We start from the raw sequence: 20,248 nt of genomic DNA, 5'->3' as shown, positions 1-20,248 counted from the left end.
CTTTGGTAGGTCCTTTGCGTTTCTACATACATTTTTAGAACAGCTTGTCAATTTCTAGAAAAAAATTGCTGAGGTTTTCATCGCAGTCGAGTTTAATTAATGTGGAGTTTTGCAGTCCGTGAGCGTGCTCTCTCCGTGTATTAGGTTTTTTTGGAGCAGTGTTTGTAGCTTTCGTTGTAGAGATTGAGCACCTTTCTTGTTCAGTTATTCACAAATAAGTTACTTAGATGCTGCTGTTAATGAAATCATTTCCAGTTTATTTTACAGTTGTTTGCTGGTGGAATACCTGGGTGGCTCAGTCGGTTAAGCATATGACTCTCGATTTCTGCTCAGGTCATGGTCTCATGGTTTGTGAGTCTGAACCCCACTTCAGACTCTGCGCTGTCAGCACGGAGATGCTTGGGATTCTCTGTCTCCCTCTCTCTCAGCTTCTCCCCCACTGGCGTGCTCGGTCTCTCTAAATAAATAAATAAACATAAAAAAAAGTAAAGTTCTTTGCTGGTGACAGTGGACATCCTTGCTTTATTTATTACTAAATGTTTTCTATAGGGTTTTTATAGGTGGCTTTGTTGAAATTAATTCCTCTTTCTTGGCTTGCTGTTTTATTATGAATGGATATTGACATTGAGTTAATAATGCAGATTTTCTTTTTATGCTGTTATTATGGTGAACTGCAGATTTATTTTTTGGATATTAAACCTTGCATTCCCAGGGGAAACAACACTTAATTCATGATGTATTTTTCTTTTAATTTATTGTTGGATTTAATTTGCCAGTGTGTGTATGTGTGTGTAAACACACATAGGAATTGAAAATGAGGCTACTCAAATGTCCCGTTTCTTATTTCATCAGTTGTGTTACAAGAAATTTGACCATTTCAAATGAATTCTTGAATTTTTTAAAAATTAATTTATTTTTGAGAAAAAGCGAGTGCATGAGCACAAGTGGGGGAGGGGCAGAGAGACAGAGAGGGAGGGGGAGAATCCCAAGCAGGCTCTGTGCTGAGAGCGTGGGTCGTGACACGGGGCCAGAACTCACAAACTGTGAGATCGTGACCTGAGCCAAAACCGAGAGTCGGACGCTTAACCGACTGAAGCCATCCAGGTGCCCGTCTTCTAGCTGTTTAACGTTGAAACAGATCATTGATTTTCACTTTCCTTCTCTAACATGAGGATTTAAAAAAGTCTTCAAGTTTCTCTCTAAATATGTATTATTCAGAATGGTACCCTGTCTTTCCTGTTTTTCTTCTTTGATCCTTGGGTTACTTGAAAGGGTAGCGCTTAATTGCTAAACATTTTGAGATTTTCCTAAATACTGTATTGTTACTCCTGTCTAATGTAGTTCCGCGATGATCAGAGAATAAACTTGTAAAATTTTAATCTTTGAAATTAAGGCCTAATTTATGGTCAAATAAACGATGTATTTTGGTGAATGAGTGCGCCCTTGAAAAAGGAACGTACATCCGGTGTGTGTTGGGCTCAGTGCTCGGTACGGGTAGCTGGGAGAGCTGCTCGCACGTGTGTTCTTCCGGGTTCTTTTTCTAGTTCTGTTACTGAGAGGGAGTCTTCCACCAAGAGAGTGGATTTACTTCTTTCTCAATTTAGTGCTGTCAGTTCGTACTTCATACATTTAGAGTTCTTTAACAAGGTGAGACTCGTTTCTGATTTGTCTCATGCTAAATACAACCTTTCCAGCTTGCTTCCTGTTTATATTTTTTCCCCATTCTTTTACTTTCATACTTTGTTTTTATACTGAAGTGAGTCTCTTAGAGACAGCATATGGTTGAATATTGCTTTTTTATCCAGTATGACAACCTTGGCCTTTAATGGGATTGGTTCAGTTTATGTCTATTTAATTATTGATATGGCTGGGATTGGATCTGTTGCTTGTTTTCCTTTTTCCTCCCATCTGTTTCTATCCCGCTTCTGTTCTTTTCTCTTTTTGGATTAATGAAGTCTTTTTTTACCATTCCAGATTAATCCCTATAGTGGTTTTGTAGCCATGCCTCTTTATTTTTACTTTTTTAGTGCTCTGCAGATTATCATGTGCATCCTTTATCAGTTTGTTTGGGGTGGATATTGTGCTAGTTTGCATAAGATAGAACCACTTCGCAACACCTTTAGTCCGTTCTCCTTAGTGCTCTTGTTGCCTGTAATTTACGTCTACTTACTAAACTCCACAGTGCGGTGTTACAAGTTCTGCACTAAACAGTGTAAAGCGGAGAGAAGGAACAGTAGTCATTTTACCACGTTACCATCCGTGTTGCTCTTCTCGTAAATCCTTGTTTCCGTGTGGTGACCTCTCTGTCCAGCCCTTCTGTGGCATTCTTGTAGTTCGGGTCTGCTGGTGAGGGGTCTCCGCTGGCATCTGTCTGAAAGTATTCTGTCACCTTCATTTTTGAAGGTGGTTTGTCGGCTTGAGATTTTTTCCTTCCGCACGTGACAGCTGCGGCTCCCTCACTCGTGTCTGCTGTTCCTGCTGAGAAGGTGGCCGCCCTGTCCTCGGTCGCTGTGTCCCTGTTTGGAATGGGGTCTTTCCTTCTGGCTGCTTGCAAGATTCTTTCTGGTTTTTGGCGGTCTCGCTAGGATTCGCCTGTGTGTGGTTTTGCGTGGGGATTTGCTGAACTGCTTCGATGTGTGAGTTAATCGTGTATATCAAATTGGGAATTTTATAATTGTCCTCTTCAGATGTTTCGTCCCATTTCCTCTTTCTCTCCTTCTGGGACACCCAATTTCGTGCATGTTGGATGCTTGGTATTACTTCAACAGGTCACTGAGACTCTTGACTTTTTTTTTTTTTTTTTTTTTTAACTTTTGTTCTCTCCATGTTTCATATTGGATAATGCCTATTGATTTGTCTTCAAGTTCACAGGCTCCCTTTTTTGTTATTTCCAAAAGCCTATGAATCCCAGTCAGTTTTAACTTTGTTTTCTGGTACTGTACTTCTATATGTAGAATTTCTAGTTTTTTAAGTATAGTTTTTTTTTTTTTTTTTTAATGAGATTCTGTTTACTCGTTTTGATCCTACTGGATACATTTATACTAATCTTTTTTTAAGTTTATTTTGAGAGAGAGAGAGAGAGAGAGAATGAGAACAAGTGGGGGAGGGGCAGAGAGAGGGGGAGAGAATGAACCCAAGCAGGCTGCACTTGTCAGCACAGAGCCCAGTGAGGGGCTCAATTTCACAAACCGTGAGATTGTGATCTGAGCTGAAATCCAGAGTTGGACGTGTAACCGACTGAGCCACCCAGGCAGGCGCCCCTGTGCTAATAATGTGTTCTTGAATGTCTGTTTGAATGAGGATGCTTGTCCTTGAATGTATACATAATAGCGGCCTTTTACCCCTGCATATGTTAACATCGGTAGGTAATCTGGGCATCTGTATCGATTGCTTTTCCCGAAATCTTTACTTTGGGTCACAGTTTGTCTCTTCACATGTCTGGTGATAGTGGACTGCAGACTAGACACATTGATTTGGCACGTTTTAGAGATGCTGGATTCTTTCTCTGAAGAGTGTCGATTTTTGCTCAAGTGGGTAGTTAAATTATTGGCCAGGCACCTTGAACTTTGAGGCTTGAGTTGACACTTTGTTGGATGGGGAGGGCGCGTTGTGTGTGTGTGTGTGTGTGTGTGTCTTTGGCTAATCTTTAGTCCTGCTGTGATGAGGTGTGATCCTCCTGGGGTTTACAGTGGAAAGCTCAAGATGTGCATAGACCAAGCTCTCTAATGTGGCAGTTTCAGACTTCAAACCCATTTGTCCTTAAGGCCCTCAGCTATAATCTCGGCTCCGCTCTTTTCACCTTCTGGCTGTTGCTTTTGCTGGATTTCTTGGAATCTCTCAGGTACAAGCACTTCCAGAGTTAGTTAACGATTTGAAGAGGTTTTATAGATTTGGTGGCTGCCCTTTTGTGGATTTCCTCCCACAATTTTCATCTCCTTTGACAGCCCCAGATTCTGTCCTGTGGCACCTTGAATCAGTAAGAGGTCGCTGGCTTTCTGCTTCGTTCTAGCCGCGCTGTTACAGGGATGGGGAGAAAGGGGTTCCTTCGGGGGGAGAGCCATAGGAACCACAGAGGATCTCGCTCGTTCCTTCAAGTCTCTTCTCCAGTGTCAGTCTGCTTTTTTAGTCACTCTCCAGGGCCTCCTGATTGGTTTTGTTTTGTTTTTTTTTTTAGTTCAGTTTTATTTATATGCTGGAGGATTAGCATAAGCACTTCAAAAGGACTTGGCATTCAGGACTGAATGTGAGACTTCATGGTTTTGACTCTATTTTGTAAATTGTTGCTTTAATGACTTTTAAACTAATACCTTCTAGAAGGAAATTGAGCAGATATACGTCGCCTGTGTAACTCACAAAGATCTAAGAAAGGAGACTTTAGTCGTGGACACAATTATAAATTATAATTTCAAACATTTCTTTTAGGCTAAGTGCTATTTATGGTGGTACCTACATGCTCAACAAGCCAATTGAGGAAATCATTGTGCAAAATGGAAAAGTGATTGGTGTGAAATCTGAAGGAGAGGTAAGAGCTTTTACAATTTAAAAAATACCATGTTGTTTTGAAGGAGATGTTATTTAACATAATGTAGAATGGACGTTGATGCTAGATTCCAGACTACATGTGGTTTCTTTATGGCAGGTTGTCATTTGTAATGACTAAGGACTAGTTACAGATGTTGTGCTTAAAAAGTATTATTTCCTCTTGGGTTGATTAGCGCTTCAGATGGAAATAGACATTGTGGATGAAGTCTAAGTGGTAAGTAGTGTGTATTTATGTAGTGTAGGTTGGTGCCTGTCTCCTGAGTGTGCCTTTAGATTTGGCTTTATTTGTACCGCTTATAATTTATTGGTTGAGTTTGGACTTGGTGGATACTGAGGACTTTATTTTTTAATTTGGGTGTTGGCTAGGTGGAGTTTCGCGCAGTTTCTCAAATTTGAACTGCACACAAACCTGTGTTACTCCTCGTAACGTGCACATCCTGATGCGGTGGGCCTGCGGTTTCTTACACGTTCTCAGGGGATGCTGATGCCATGGGTCTGCCAGCCAGGTCATTTGTATTTTGTGAAATGGCAGCCCTCACAAGGAGTGAGAACTGCTCCAAAGCTGGGGATAGAGACCTACTTCGGTGTTCTTGATGGTCTTCCGTGGGTTAGGACCACGTGATCAACACCCGCCGGGTGGCCGTCGGAACGAAGCGTTACTATTGTAGACCTTTGGTAATTGTCTTGTGCTTTCAGCACGGGAGGTTCTGGGAAATAATCTGCTATCTCAGAGTCTTTGTTAGCACGGAGTTTCATCTCCTCGTTTCTCAGGGCTGCTCCCTCTCAGGAAATTACGGAACACGTACTTCTTACTGGGGACAGTCCCCTGTGATGACAGCCTTCGGTACAGTATTCCGTTTAACCCAACAACCACCCTTTGAGGTTGGTTACAGCCGGGATCTGAAACCTGTCTGTGCAGTTCTAAAACCTGTACTTCTAAAGGCTGTGCACCAGGTTGCCGAATACTTGAACAGGACTTCGAATTCACGGATCTGTTCCAGGAGACTCTGTTGGGATTGTTGGCAAAACTAGTTTTAGGTTGTCCGTAGTTACGGTTAACCTTATGAGGGCCACAGATTCTACTCCAGGGACAGGGGCGTCAACCTTCTATCAAAAACATTGTGGACACTGAATATTATGTATGTTACTTACACGTTTCGTGACAGGTTGCTCGCTGTAAGCAGCTCATCTGTGATCCCAGCTACGTCCAAGACCGAGTAGAAAAAGTGGGCCAGGTGCTCAGAGTAATCTGCATCCTCAGCCACCCCATCAAGAACACCAACGATGCCAACTCCTGCCAGATCATCATTCCCCAGAACCAAGTCAATCGGAAGTCAGGTGAGCTTTGAGGATCCAGCAGATGTTTGTGGGATTTTGTTAAATATAATTCGCTTCATGTTTTGTCCCAAGTTCCTAATTTTATTTGCTCTGTTATAGTGAAGAAACTTTAAGTTACACAGGAGAAACAAGGTGTGAGGGATCCTCACACTGGAAGGCGCACACGAGTCCCAGAGCCCTGCCTTGGATCTGTGCGCTTGTCTAGAATGAGGGATCGAGGCTGGACTAGAGGAGTGTGGTGTCCGTGATTATGTGCCTCTGGAGGTTTCTGTCATTAGCTGACATTATTTGTCAGCCTGATACTCTGAGGAAGATCAGGACTCACTTCTAAAATTGGTAATTCCTAAGCTGTTTGTGCTAAGCAGCTGTCTTCATCCCCTACCTTTTTCCATCTTCCTTCCGGGTGAAGCCCTAAGGCTTATATTTATCGAATCTTCAACTTAAAAGGAGTCAGGAGCTTTTGAACACACTATTAAGAGCTGTGTTTGTTTTTCCACGGGAGCAACCAGAATCACAGGTCATGACTGGAACAGAGGGATGTTCACAGGCCCCAAGCAGATCGCAGGGTCTGTGAAAAATCTCAAAAGAGCAAAGGGAGCTCAGTCATGATTTTGTACATTGGAAAATGAGTAGCTACTGAGTGGGACACAGGAAGAATTATAGGAGTTTTATTTTTTAATGTTTATTTTTGAGAGAGAGAGACAGACACAGAATCCAAAGCAGGCTCCGAGCGGTCAGCACAGAGCCTGCCTGACACGGGGCTGGAACTCACGAGTTACGCGATCATGACCTGAGCCCGTCGGACACTTAACTGACGGAGCCACCCACGCGCCCCTAATTACAGAGTTTGTTATGCCAACCGAAGAATAGCTTATGCTGATTTGCAGTTTTGTTATCCTAATAAATAAATGAAGAAGCGGTACTTAATAAACCTTTCTAAATGCAAGGCGTGGAGAGGAAGACGACCCCAGAGCAGTCAGTTTGCTTTGTGAGGCTCTGTAGGTAGCCGTAGCAGAGCCGGGAAAAGAAACCTCCTGAGCCTGGCGGTTCACGGCTCCGCGTGTCCTTACTGTCCAGTGGGCTAGAAGTCGCCGGATACTTGCAGACTTTTGTGTGTGACCCGGTTTGCCTAGAAGATCTGGTCAGTCCCAAGCAATTTTAACGCACACCTCGAGGAGATACACGGGGGACGCCAGAGCACGCGCATATTCCCGAGCTTTACAAGCCCCGGCAGTGAGTGCCTTCCCTTGTTTCCAGATATCTACGTCTGCATGATCTCCTCCGCACACAACGTGGCCGCACAAGGCAAGTACATCGCCATAGTCAGTACGACTGTGGAGACCAAGGAACCGGAGAAAGAAATCAGACCGGCTCTGGAGCTTTTGGAACCAATTGAACAGAAGTAAGCGATGTGTTCGTTTAGCTGAAATCCGAGATTGATACTTGCACGGAGTGTGGCGAGCCGGGTGAGAGCCGCCAGTGGCTGTGGTGTGGGCCTTGTGCCTGCCGGTCTCGTCCTTTGGGTTTTGAATTTCAGGCAGAGCTGGGAGCGTGGGCTTGGGGTCCGCTCGCCTGCTGACTCCGTTCTCTCTTTCCTTCCAGATTTGTTAGCATCAGTGACCTCCTTGTACCAAAAGATTTGGGAACAGAAAGCCAGGTGAGTGTGGCGCTCTGAAGAGCGTATCAACACGCAGGCTTTATTGGGAGACACCCCTGCAGCGTCTCAGGTCTTTGTGATTTTCGTTTGTAGATCTTTATTTCCCGTGCATACGATGCTACAACTCACTTTGAGACAACTTGTGACGACATTAAAGACATCTATAAGAGGATGACCGGATCCGAGTTTGACTTCGAGGAAATGAAGCGCAAGAAGAATGACATCTACGGGGAAGACTAACGGCAGTGCGATTATCATCTCATTAGGACAGACTTACCTTTGGCAAATGACGCGTATCGTATGAAATCAATATTGTAAGGCCTGCTTTTGTAATCAAAACGGAGATTGCAGAGCACTGTACCAGTAAATATTCCTCCCCTTTCTAATATCATGTATTAACTCGTTTTCCTGGAGTGGCTATTCAGAATTGGCGGGTGACCACATTCTGTTCGGTTTAACCAGTACTGGCTTTTTTTCCCCCTAGTGCAGCATCAGTTTTAAAAATCCCTTGTGATACTGATACAGAGCACTTGATACAGGATTTGTATCTTTTAATCAGCGCAGCCTTCGCAGGCGCGCTGCTGCTGCCCGAGAGCCGGATCGGTGGGTGGCGTGCCGTCTGTCCTCTTGACACGGAGGAGATTCGAGATGGAATGTTCCATAATTCGGGACGGCATCCCTGCGTTCTCCCTACACCTTCACGTCTCCTATCAAGTATTACGACAGCGCCCACGGAACACGGCCCCAAGTTGGGGTTCCGTGGGCCTGAAATTCTAACACAACTCCGGACCGTGAGAGTCATCTTGGAGGAGGCCTGTGTGCGGTGTTTTAACCTTATAAGATTGAGAAGAGCAGAGGGGAAAGACCCCTATCGTGAAGCAGGTAAACGTAGAAGCTTCTTTTGTATCCCAGGTGTGGCTTCTTCGACGGACCAAAAGCTGCGACGCAGTATTGATTTGACAGAGCCTCCGCTTCAGTGGTGTCTGTCTCAGAATGGCTCCAGGTGATTTCTGTACTGCAAATAAAGCCAAACTCTGGAAACCAGTTCTTTCTCGATTGGTCTGTCTGTGTCCCGACATCAAGAGCTAGTGGGGCTCGCCCCGGGTGCGCCCCAGCTGCTCACTCCCCTCGGCGTGGCTGCAGCGGACGGGGCCACGTGCAGATTTCGATGGCTGAACATACGCCCGTCCTCTGGCTTCACTGTGAGTAGACCCCAAGTTGTGTTCTCGCCACAGCCTCCTGAGGCACAGAATTGCCCCAGTCGAGAACCCACGGCTTGGCCTGCATGGTAAGATCATCTAAAATCCCAGCGAGCCTTTCCTTGCCCGCCGGGCTAGAAGCACAGAGAAGAACTGTATTTCCACATCCCTCACTCGACAGCCACGGAGCGCCTGTAATACTTAGGTGCCAGGCCAGTGGGTACGAGGATGAAAGAGGCAGTCTGGAAGGGCAGCAGGGCCGAGACTGACCCTGGGGCTCGGTTAAGGGGAAGAGCAGTTTTAGAAAAGGGTTGTGGGAAGACTTTGCGGCAAGAGGGGGAGGGGTGGACGTTTGAGGGAGGAGAGGACAGCAGGCTCAGCTCACAGCAGGGGCTCAAGTGGACCAAGGAGGGTTACAGCCCCCTTCCTGGATTCTTCGCTGAGCGGGGGTGTTTCTAGGCGAGAAACTGCGTCAGGCGCCCACCTTCCGACTCGGCGGGAGGGGCGGGAGGGGCGGGAGGGGCAGGAGGGCGGAGGTCCCGTCCTGGAGTTCTGTGAGCCTTCTCTCGGGTCAGGGCTGTGGGGGCTGGACCGGCAGATGGAGGTCCCGTGGTAGGAGTGGAAGCGAAGTCCTACCTGTTAAATGGGCTACAAACTGCCAGAAGGTTCTCCAGGGAAGGAATCGCAGAAACAGCTGAATGATTTTCAGTTGTCTTTATTAAAAAAATGAAACAAATTGGTTAGAAAAACCTCTGTTCCAAATAGATACTATGTATCTCTACAAACTTTTTTGCTTGGTTTTGAGTTTAAAGATTCCCCTAGAAATTATTTCTAATACCATAAATAAATGATTTTCTGCCTCCGAGGGTTGACTTTGTAATGCGCTGTTTACAAAATCTAAGTGAAAAATGACAGTTCATAAATTTGTACCATTTAACTTCCTGTAGTGTTGCTAGAGTAACAGCAAATAAAACCAAGATTACAGCTTTTACAAGGGTGGCAAAACCTTTCAAACAGACTGTCACATGCACTACGTACGCCTTTTCGACACTGACATGCAAAAACAAAGCTATTGGTTAAAATAGACTTCTTTTTGCTACACCTAAGTAAACGTGTTTGTAAAACTCTTTTTAACGTTGAGCTTAATAGCTTTGAAGGCGCTCCGTAAAAATGAAATAATTTAAAACGATATTTAATAGTATAACCCGAAGCTGGTAGACAGCTGCTGTCCCACTGTGAGTGAAGTCCAAGATTTTAGAGCAGAGTGTGAAGAAATGAAGAACACTCCTATGTCGTAGAACACTGATTGTTCAGATAGGAGAAGGCTGTTCCGTGTATCTAAAAAGTTTCCAAAGTAAAAGGAAAATACTTATTTGTTGGTGGCACCACTGGTGTTCTAGGCAAGCTGCAGCGGAGTCCCCTGCATAAACACAAAATTGGTCATTCCGTCTTTATAAACAGAATAACCAAGAAATGTTTTGTAAATAGGATGCTGTCGAAGAGGGACGTTATCTCCCGTCCTGGGAACGAGATGAACCACAAGTGAAAATGTGTTCAGTCATTCAGATGAAACGGGGGACCCTGAAGTAGACGATCCTTCAAAAATTCTGACTTTAATGCCAAACCAACAGCAATCCCACCCCTAACAGATTTAAAATTTACAGCATGATGTATACTAAAGAGCGGAGTTTTCAAACAACTGGTTTCCTCACAGAATGTCCATATCAGTCCTGTCCTCACGAGGGAGAGTTCTGGAAAGTGTTCTTACCAATAGCTACTCTTAAACGGAGCTGCTATTTTTTGTATATTTTCAATAAAGTTATTTACATCTGTAACCAGGATGCCACTGTTTTCAAAGACTTCTCTGGAGATGGTAGGCTTTTCTGTAAAAAGAAAAAAAATACCTTTTTGGTGAAAAAGTCATTGATGTATACTTTTCAGGCATCAGAACCCCTTTTATTTAAGAAGCAAAACTTTTATGGAACGACTTGGTCCATGGGGAATGGGTCCAGGGAGGAAGGGGTATGAAGCTTTGGGAGCGGCCGGGGTGGGGGTGGGGGTGCCGAGCACCGCTGAAACAGAAGGACTGTGGCCCTACCTTCCGTAGTTCTAACTGCTCGGCGAACGTTCGCCTAAAACTCGAGGTGCCCGCAGGCCACAGCTAGCAGACAAGCGGACCGGAGGGCCGCCAGACAGAGCCCACGGCGCCCCTCGGCCCGGCCTCCCATGCGTTTAGGAGCACATACCAGGCAGGAAGGGGGGGGGGGGTCCCGCACAGATCCCGTACGGCATCCGATGACCGCACCCAGACCCTTCCAGAGCTGGCAGAACGGACACGGTGAGTTTACCTGTCAGGAAGACCGCGAACCTGGCGTGGACGTGCCGAACTTGCAGGTTGAGCAGACATTTCAAATGTTCTGCTTTTGTTGGCGATCGAGAGTCACAGTGGTGGTAATGAAGCAGTTCGATGAGATTCGCACTCTGATAGGATCTCAGTATTAAGTTCTTCTTACGTGCCATCGAATCCGCTCTGCAACGTACACAGAAACGTTAACCAAATGCGGATTCCCTGGCAACCTGCGGGAGGCTACTTTTTACCGTATCTGGATTTTCAGCTGTTTCGTTCCTTCACTACTTGCCTTCGCTATACTTTGACCTCTTACGTCAAAACACTCAAACCTCGGGGGACGCTCTTTGCCTTTTCTGTTCTTTTCCACCGGGCCCCTGGCTTCCTGGACGTCACCGTCCCATCAGGTTCCCTCACGACCTGACAGGCTGGCTCTTTCCTCCCGTCAGCGTTCCGGGTGTCCGGGAAGCACGGGCCTCGCTCCGAGCAGGAGGGACGTCCACGCGCTCACCTACTGCCACTTCCCAACGACGCTGCTTGGCGGGCCCTTCAGTCATTCCTAGCGGGCCCGGCGGTGCTTTGTCACAGCAGCGCTTCCAAAGCCGCTCTTCAGGCCCCGCACTGCTTGCCAGACACCGATGTCCTTACACTTAGGTAGCAGCGGGAATTTTCGTAATTTCTCACCTCTCTTAAAATCTTGTAACTACCTATCTTTTCTTCCTCTTTTAGTGGAAGATGTCTGACTGTGAAATGTCCCTGTGTCTGCTCTCCCGCCCTGTAGCAGGGATGAACCCGATGCCCCGCTGGGCACCACACGGCGCACTCCTGTGACAGCAGCTTTTGTGGGTACGCTCCCGTGGAAGTCGGTCACGTTCGCCTAGAGATGGACGGGAGGCTGCTTTTGTAGTTTCTCATAATCACGTGGCTATAAACGTTCTTTGGGGAGACTGCAGTTTTCAACGCCTAGGTTTTTGGGGTTTTAGATTAAGATGAGTTCCTCTGAAGGCCACAGGACGTGGGGAGTTTTCTGACGAGTTCCCACCGCGCCCGCTCCGTGTGAGGCGGGTGCCCTCTGAAGAGGACAGCGCCAGCAGCAAGGGGTCCGTTTACCCCAAAGTCCCATGAACGGGAAGTAAGCTTATTCGTGCCAGCTGACCAGGGGTGAGGTGGTACCTCGGAACTCCTCCTTGCACTTGAATCTTTCCTCTGAAGTGCCCGCTCACCACCTCCTCGGGATCTCCTGGCCACGGCCTCTGCGCTCACCAGGTCCTTGGAGCCCTGCACCCCTTCCACGATATCGTGGGCTCGGGTCCGCTTGGACCCCCTGGCTCATTTGCCCTCCTGCACTCGTTCCTAGGTACGAGCCTCTCCCGGAACCCTGCTCGGGGCTGCCTGCGTCCCTTTCAAGATCCCCGCGTGTGCGGTTTTGCACCTACGTCTGTCCTCCTCGGGAGGGCGTGGTGCGGGGAGACGTGGTCATCTTAGAGATGGACGTTCCGGGCTCGAAGCCCAGCTTCACAACTTCTCGTCTGAGCTGGATCAGCTCTGTCTTCGCCCTGTGCTTCCACTATGCCACCGAAGCAGGTCCTCGCCGTCAGCAGCCTCGGAAGCTGGGCCGGGACGCCGCCAAAAACGCCCGTCAGCGCCCCCGCAGGTCCTCGACCGGGGCTTGTGGGGCCTCCTCCCAGCTCCCCGCGCCAGACCCCGTTGGCTCCTGCCTCCCCGAGTGCAGAGGCTCCCGCAGGCCCCAGGGCTCAGCAGCTGTACATCTGAAACAAGACCTGTTTCTGGTCTTGTTTGGGGTAAAATTTAACTGAGGATACGTCCTGCTCTCAATTTTTCCATCCCCGTGGCCGTGGAAACAATACACGGATCAACACCGGACAAAGCACCATGGCGGCAAGCCCACGGCTCGCTCTCCGTCCCCTCCGTTCACGGTGGCGGAACCTGAACTTCGCTACCCACACCTTCCAGACTCGCGCACCTGACCCCCTCCTGGCCGAGCGCGCACAGCGTGGGCCCCAAACTCCGGGCGGCGGCCCCGACCCCGCTGTCTACCCCAAAAGCCCGGCCCCAGAAACCAAATCTCAACCCCCAATGGAGCCGAAGGTGGCGCCTGGACGTGCAGGTGGCCGCCCCTGCCCCCCGCCCCCGCGCGCAGACCTCACCTGACGTCTTCCTTCAGCTGCTTATTCTCCCTGTGGTGAAGCAGCCACTTCCATCTCCCGTTTCCGTTCAGCTTCTCCAGGGTCTTGACAATGTCCTTCAGCTGAACTACACAGCGGAACACAAGAGGCCTTGTCGGCTCCCGGCTCGTGCGGTCGGAGCCCGGCGACGGTTCCCGGTGGGAACCGAGGTCCCGGGCCTCAGTGCACGGGCCTCCCCCGCACGGCTAGGACGCGGCGACCCGCGGTCCCCTCGGCCGTGGCAGGAGCGCCCGGACCGCCACGCGGACGCGGCACGGACACACGGAACAAGCGGGAGCGCCCGCCGCGCCAGAGGAAGACAGGTGCCTGGGCGGAAGTCACGCCTGTGGAGGTAACCCCCTCCCGCCTTCTGGCCCACGAGGGGCACCTATGGCAAGTTCTCTGGGCCGTCAGCTTGGGCAGGTTCCGACGATACCTCAAAGCCGGCTGCCGCCCTGACCTCCCTCCACGTCCCGTGCCCAGAGGGAAGGGAATTGTGAGTGTTCGGCACATACTCAAGAAGGCTTTTGGGAGCCATTTGTTGACTTCCAGAACATCAACAGCACGGCAGGGGTGATGGCAACGGGAGCGGACGGGGTCAGTGTAGGGACAGTTACAGCAAGAGTCCACGGTGAACGGCTCCGCGGCAGCACTGACCGGAAGGGACCGAGAAGCGGGGCTGGCGGTCCCGTCACCAGTCAGCACCAGGAGGCGGAGAGCACGCGGGCTGGGGAGGAGGATGCCAGCGATCCCCAGGGAGGTGCAAGTGCTCAGCACGCGGCAAAAACTCAGGCCTCTGAAGGTGGCGACTGAGACTGAGTTGTTACTTTCTTTTGGGTGAAATCATAGTCGGGTCACTGGGTGAAGAGAAACCGATTTGACTGTCCTTTAAAGAAAGAAGAGAGGAAAACACAAGACCAACCTAATGTCAGAGTTTCCAGGATCTTGTCATCTGAGACCACAAAGCCTCCCGCGTGGAAGAGCTCCTGGTAGGTGCACTCGGGGACGTCTTCAGGGCCGTCCACGCCAGCGAACACGACACCGGGGAAGTGCTTCAGCCTCAGCAAACAGGGAATCTAGCAAACACAGACGCATCCCGGGAAAGAGGTCTGTCAGGTCGCTTTCGGCACTTTTATCCCAGGGTTTCGAGGTTCGGGGACAGCCGGAAAGAACTTCGCCTGGACGACTGACCGGGAATCCTGCAAAGCCCTATCCAACACCAGGAGCGCCCCTCACAAGCAGTCCTGACTCCGTTCACCGTCCGCGCCGCACACTCGCTCCGGCCCGTCCCCTTCTAACTCCAAAGGCCGAGGACGGTGACGGAGGGAAGGAACAGCGGAGGCCTGGACACCCGTCAAGTAGTGAAGCAGGCGACAGGCTCGCACCGTCGCTGCTCCCTCTCCGGCTCCCCGGGCCTCCTGCACGGCAGGGCTCGATTCCCACCCCCGAGCGCAGTTCTTGGGACAGGCAGTTACTCTGATGCAAATAACGGGTAAATAAATATCATAGCAAAGAGGTAAGAACACTTTCACAAGTCCTTCCGAAGGAAGATTTACCGCTGCCAGGCACTGAGAGACACAGGTTTGTATTCAGCTGAGAAAGTGTCCCGATACCTCCCTTTCCGTGGTTCTGCCCCAGTTACTATGAAAGTCTCAACTCAGACACGACGTGCCAGAAACGCCTCGGTAAGTACACGGTCCGAGGGTGCACCGTCGACCCCCGTCGGCTTCCCACTTGGATTCAGTGGGAAAGTTCACTTCTGCCCTGGGAAGCGACGACGGGTCTGGTCATTTGGAAGACAACATAAAATGCCCAGAACACACACTCTGTAAGAAAAGATCACCACACGTACTTGATGCAAATGCGATGCTATGTCTTCGTTTCTGATGACGACCACCAGTGTATCGTTCTCTCTGGGAAAAGCTTGACAGAAACGCTGCGGTTCCATTTCTGTGTGGCCTCCTTTCCTCAGAAGGGCCTGAAAGATTTACAAGGAACCGTTACAATAAAAAAGCATATTTGCCCAGAATTACTTCTACAGTTCACTGGCATCAGAAAGCACATCCTGTTTACGAACCTGCATCCCAACAAGGCAACAGAAACGGCAGTTTGTCTTCTAAAGGAGCTTCCGCGTCTAAAACACGGCTCGTGGGTGTCACTAACTGGACTCAAGAGGTTTTTGTGTTGTTTAAAATTTTGTTTTGGTGATGGTGGGAGAGGGAGGGAGAGAATCTTAAGCAGGTTCTACATGCAGCATGCAGCCCGACGAGGGGCTCGATCCCACAACCTTGGGATCATGACCTGAGCCAGGATCAAGAAAGAGCTGCACGGTCAACCGACTGAGCCACCCAGGCACCCCACAAACCCATTTCAAAGGCAAAGCACTTTACAGTAAACCTTTCGTGGTCCACAGTCTGATCAGCATCAGACTGATATACACACCTAGGACTCTCACCCACCCTGAGGCAATTACCTGGTGGCACGCAGACGCTCACTCTAAAAATGCCACCTCCGGTCAAAACGTTTCCAGGACTTTTGGAAATAATACTCCCGACTTGTAAGCATCACTTGGACTGCCGTTAACGGCTGTGGAGGGAGCCCTGGGTGCGGCAGGTGTTGGTGAGCGTGGGGAGGGGGGTGGGGTAGGTGGGCTGAACCTCAGGTCACCAGGCCGCTGCCTCCCTGTCAGACACTACGGTCACAGGCCTAACGGCAGGGTAAGTCCGTGTCATTAAAGGGAACTCCTTCACCCTATTCTCCTTGTGATGCTGACACGGCTTCTGTCTGAAGGGTTCTGGAGGCTTCCACCGCACCCCAGGAACCTGGTGTCTGACCATCTCTGGTTCTGTCCTTTGTAAAAAATACAGTATCAACCAGCCCTGGACCATTTTGATTCTTCACTCAAAATGCACAGCGATGTATTTTGAAAGAAACTCCTGCAGATGAGACTTCTTTTCAGAGAGCCCACTGAAACATCTAAATATAAATCTTTAGCTCTGACTTATTTTTTTTTAATTTTTTTTTTTTCAACGTTTTATTTTTATTTTTGGGACAGAGAGAGACAGAGCATGAACGGGGGAAGGGCAGAGAGAGAGGGAGACACAGAATCGGAAACAGGCTCCAGGCTCCGAGCCATCAGCCCAGAGCCTGACGCGGGGCTCGAACTCACGGACCGTGAGATCGTGACCTGGATGAAGTCGGACGCCTACCCGACTGCGCCACCCAGGCGCCCCAGCTCTGACTTATTTTACTAATAAACCACTTGAACGAATACATTTTCTGAGATGCTCAACATTTTCATCGCATCCTGTGGAGTTCTCAGCTACTCTGTCGCGCACTCTGAATTTCAACAACAAAGGGCCTCCCAGATGTTCCTCATCTTACAAATAAACGGGGCCTGACACCCATCAGTACTGAATGCCCCAGGACTCTCCAGGGCAGAAAAATCGTCTGGGGTAGTTTTCTCAGTTTTCAGAAACATTTTGCTCTGGATTATCTTTTTTAAATTTTTAAAAATGTTTATTGATTTTTGAGAGAGAGAGAGAGCGAGCGAGCACGAGTGGGGGAGGGGCAGACAGAGAGGGAGACACGGAATCTGAAGCAGGCTCCAGGCTCCGAGCTGTCAGCACAGAACCCAACGTGGGGCTCGAACTCATGAACCATGAGATCATGACTGGAGTCAAAGTTGGACACTTAACTAACTGAGCCACCCAGGCACCCCTTTCAAAAAATTTTTTTAAGTTTATTAAAAAAAAAAAAAACTTAAAAAAAAAATGTTTATTTTTGAGAGAAAGGGGGTGGGGGAGGGGCAGAGAGAGAGGGAGGTACAGAATCCGAAGCAGGCTCCAGGCTCCGAGCTGACAGCACAGAGCCCGACGCGGGGCTCAAACCCACGAACCATGAGATCGTGACCTGAGCTGAAGTCGGTCGCTTAACCGACTGAGCCACCCGGGCACCCCAAGTTTATTTTGAGAGAGAATGAGAACCAGCAGGGGAGGGGCAGAGAGGGGGGGAACAGGGGATCTGAAGCAGGCTCCGTGCTGGCAACGGAGAGCCTGCTGCAGGGCTTGAACCCACAAAGCGTGAGATCATGACCTGAGCTGAGTCAGATGCTTAACCTACCGAGCCAGCCAGGCACCCCTCGAGTACCTTGGTAATACTCTATTCTCAAGTTTATTTTATAATGTGTCCACCTTCTCCCTGGAAGGTTAGTTTTGCCTTTGCACAAAATTTGTTATTCTCTGTTGTAAACAGGGGTCACATGAAAAAATATCAGCAAACAAAACATTTACTATTTAAACAAGCAAGTACTTTTGCTGGAAGGAAACCGACCCTGGCTATGATTTCTTTCCTGTGTGAAAACCTGTGCTCTGTCAAGGGTGTGAGTGGCATTGTTGCTCTTGAGATGATGGAAGCAAAAAGAAATCAGGTATTTTGCTCACTGTGGGACACGGTTGTGACACCACTTGAGTCCATCCCTGACTTATTTCAGCACACGTCAAGGTACAGCATATAGAATCTGCCCAAAACAAAATTAACTTCATTCAAGGTATACAACAATTTTTAGGTTACTTTTAGAGGCCAGGCACCTTCAAAGAGTCTGCAAGCCCGTGTAAAGCTTCATTTTTTTCAACCACACTGCTTACCAAAGCAGTGGAAATTAGAACAAAGACATTGGTGGAAGGGGCTGGGGAAACCAATCTGGCAACCGCTTAACAAGAAACCTTGGAAAAGGATCCTTGATGGCCAAAAAAAAAAAAAAAAAAAAAAAAAAGAAAAGTTTGCATTTAACTAAACGAAAGTCATGTAAAAGGTCCAAGCTGGAAGGCACCAGCCATCTCAGAGAAGAACTCGTTTGCCTCTAGCCTCCCACTGAGGCCCGCCGCCGTCCAGCTCGCCTCCAGGCCTCCCCGCTGTGGCAGAAATCTCTCTGAAATGCAGACACGACGTTATTTATCTTAAGAAACAGTGTCACTGCCTCCCAGTGACCTCGGTGCTCAGTGCCCTCGCGGGGCCTCCGTGAGGCCCTTCCTTCCCGACCCGGCTGTGTCCACACCTCCAGACTCGCTCCAGATGGGAAATGCGACAGCCCTGTGCCACCAGCTTCCCGTTGGCCCAGGGAGAATGGGGCAACTGGGGAGCCACCAGCATTTCAGTCCCCGCGGGGCCTCGTCCCTTGGAGGACCGCCAGGACGGCCGCGCAGGTTTGATGTTACTTTGTAATTCACCATGCATGGGGCTTACCAGGTGACACCACATGACAGGCACCCCGGACACCCTGAAGTGCTGACCTGAGCGACCCGAAACAAATCCGGTCAATGAACCAAACACTCATCAGTCCAGCTGCCCGCACCACGTACACGAGGCCGGTGTCGCTTCCTTAAGGAAAAGGTCCTGACCCTCCCGACTAGGCTGACTGTCCTCGGAACATCGTCAGAGCACCTGTGCCATCCGGGGGCCGTCGTGTTGGCAACATTCCCCCTCTGCTCACACACTGGGATTCTAGAATACACACTGAGGACCGCCGTCCTCCGAACGGGCTCCCACTCCTGTGTGAGGGCCGAGGGACCAGTGCTGGTCAGTGCCCCAGGCAGTGAGGACGGGGCCGGACATCCAGGGGCGAGCTGTGGGCCGGGACTGCGACTGCAGGTGGGGTGATGGGAGCCAGCTCCCTGCCACATGGGGACAGCCGCGACTCTGGCAGTGGTGGCGGGGATGAGCTGGAGCTGTAGCTGGGGCTGGGGCTGGGGCTGGGGGGGAGACTGCAGCTTTTACACACAGACATGCGCGCTTCTTGGCTCTGCTGGGAAAGCCTGGAAGCGGTGATACCCAGTGGCGCCGAGCCCAGATGCTGATCCCAAATGCTACTCTTCACTAGGAATCCTGCTCCCTGGAGAAATGGCGGACTTCAAGGCTGCGGGGGTGGGGGGGGGGGGGGGCAAAGAATCTGTGAGATAACCTGCAACATCAAGTTGTGCCACAAAGGAAGAAGGGATCCAAGGACACCGAAGCCAGATTAAAAGGACTGGGTCCCATTGGCTGGGTCTGGGACAATCTGAGCACTACTGTAAATAATGAAAGACTGAAATAAATACTGTTCAAATGTCCACACTACCCAAAGCCATCTACACGCTTAATGCAATCCGTATCAAAATAGCAACAGCATTTTTCATAGAACTAGAATAAATAATCCTAAAATCTGTATGGAACCACAAAAGGCCTCTGATAGCCAAAGAATCTTGAAAAAGAAAAACAAATCTGGAAGCATCACAATTCTGTACTTCAAGTTATGTTACAAAACAGCAGAAATTAAAACAGTTATGGTATTGGCATAAAAAGAGAACACAACAGAAAACCCAGAAATGAACCCACAATCATATGGTCCATTAATCTTCGACAAAGCAGGAACAAATATTCAATGGAAAAAAGTCTCTTCAACAAATGGTGTTGGGAAAACTGGACCACTTTTTTACACCATACGCAAAATTTAACCCCAAATGGATTAAAGATGTAAATGTGGGACCTGAAACCATAAAGCTGCAGAGAGCACAGGCAATAATCTGAGAATGGCAACTCCTCTCTAGATAGGTCTCCTCGGGCACGGGAGACAAAAGCAAAAATGAACTATTGAGACCTCATCAAGATAAAAAGCTTCTGGGGGACCTGGGTGGCTCAGTCTGTTGACCCTTTGACTCTTAATTTTGGCTCAGGTCATGATCCCAGAGTTGTGGGATCAGGCCCCACACATCAGGCTCTGTGCTAGGGTAGAGCCTGCCTAAGATATTCTCTCTCTCTCTCTCTCTCTCTCTCTCCCTCTCCCTCTCCCTCTCCCTCCCTCCCTCCCCCCCTCCCCCCCTTCCCTACTCATGCTCTTTCTAAAATAAAAAAAAAATTAAAACATTTAAAAAAAAGATAAACAGCTTCTGCACAGTGAAGGAAACAACAGAACTAAACGGCAGTTATGGAATGGAAGAAGATA

General features: G+C 49.1%; 2 protein-coding genes across 6 annotated transcripts in view; one reads left to right on the top strand and one right to left on the bottom strand.

The window, feature by feature from the left end:
• The window catches only part of GDI2 (GDP dissociation inhibitor 2), a 33,734-nt gene extending 25,153 nt beyond the window's left edge, over window positions 1–8,581 (top strand). Inside the window, exons 7-11 of the mRNA XM_049624557.1 lie at window positions 4,423–4,522; window positions 5,709–5,880; window positions 7,138–7,282; window positions 7,483–7,537; window positions 7,631–8,581. Of these exons, the coding sequence (XP_049480514.1) occupies window positions 4,423–4,522; window positions 5,709–5,880; window positions 7,138–7,282; window positions 7,483–7,537; window positions 7,631–7,777 (619 nt within the window). The 3' untranslated portion in view covers window positions 7,778–8,581. The remainder of the gene's footprint in view (window positions 1–4,422; window positions 4,523–5,708; window positions 5,881–7,137; window positions 7,283–7,482; window positions 7,538–7,630) is intronic.
• Window positions 8,582–9,435: 854 nt separating this feature from the next.
• Window positions 9,436–20,248, bottom strand: part of TASOR2 (transcription activation suppressor family member 2) — an 80,646-nt gene continuing 69,833 nt past the window's right edge. For all 5 annotated transcript variants that reach the window (XM_049624550.1, XM_049624549.1, XM_049624552.1 and 2 more), the window contains 5 exons: window positions 15,122–15,247; window positions 14,192–14,345; window positions 13,252–13,357; window positions 11,085–11,266; window positions 9,436–10,619 (listed from right to left, as the gene is read on the bottom strand). In XM_049624550.1, coding sequence (XP_049480507.1) covers window positions 10,501–10,619; window positions 11,085–11,266; window positions 13,252–13,357; window positions 14,192–14,345; window positions 15,122–15,247 — 687 coding nt within the window. In that variant the 3' untranslated portion in view covers window positions 9,436–10,500. The remainder of the gene's footprint in view (window positions 10,620–11,084; window positions 11,267–13,251; window positions 13,358–14,191; window positions 14,346–15,121; window positions 15,248–20,248) is intronic.

The sequence above is a fragment of the Panthera uncia genome, chromosome B4 (genome assembly GCF_023721935.1).
Source record: "Panthera uncia isolate 11264 chromosome B4, Puncia_PCG_1.0, whole genome shotgun sequence".
NCBI lineage: Eukaryota > Metazoa > Chordata > Mammalia > Carnivora > Felidae > Panthera > Panthera uncia.
This window is presented reverse-complemented; position numbering and strand designations above follow the sequence as displayed.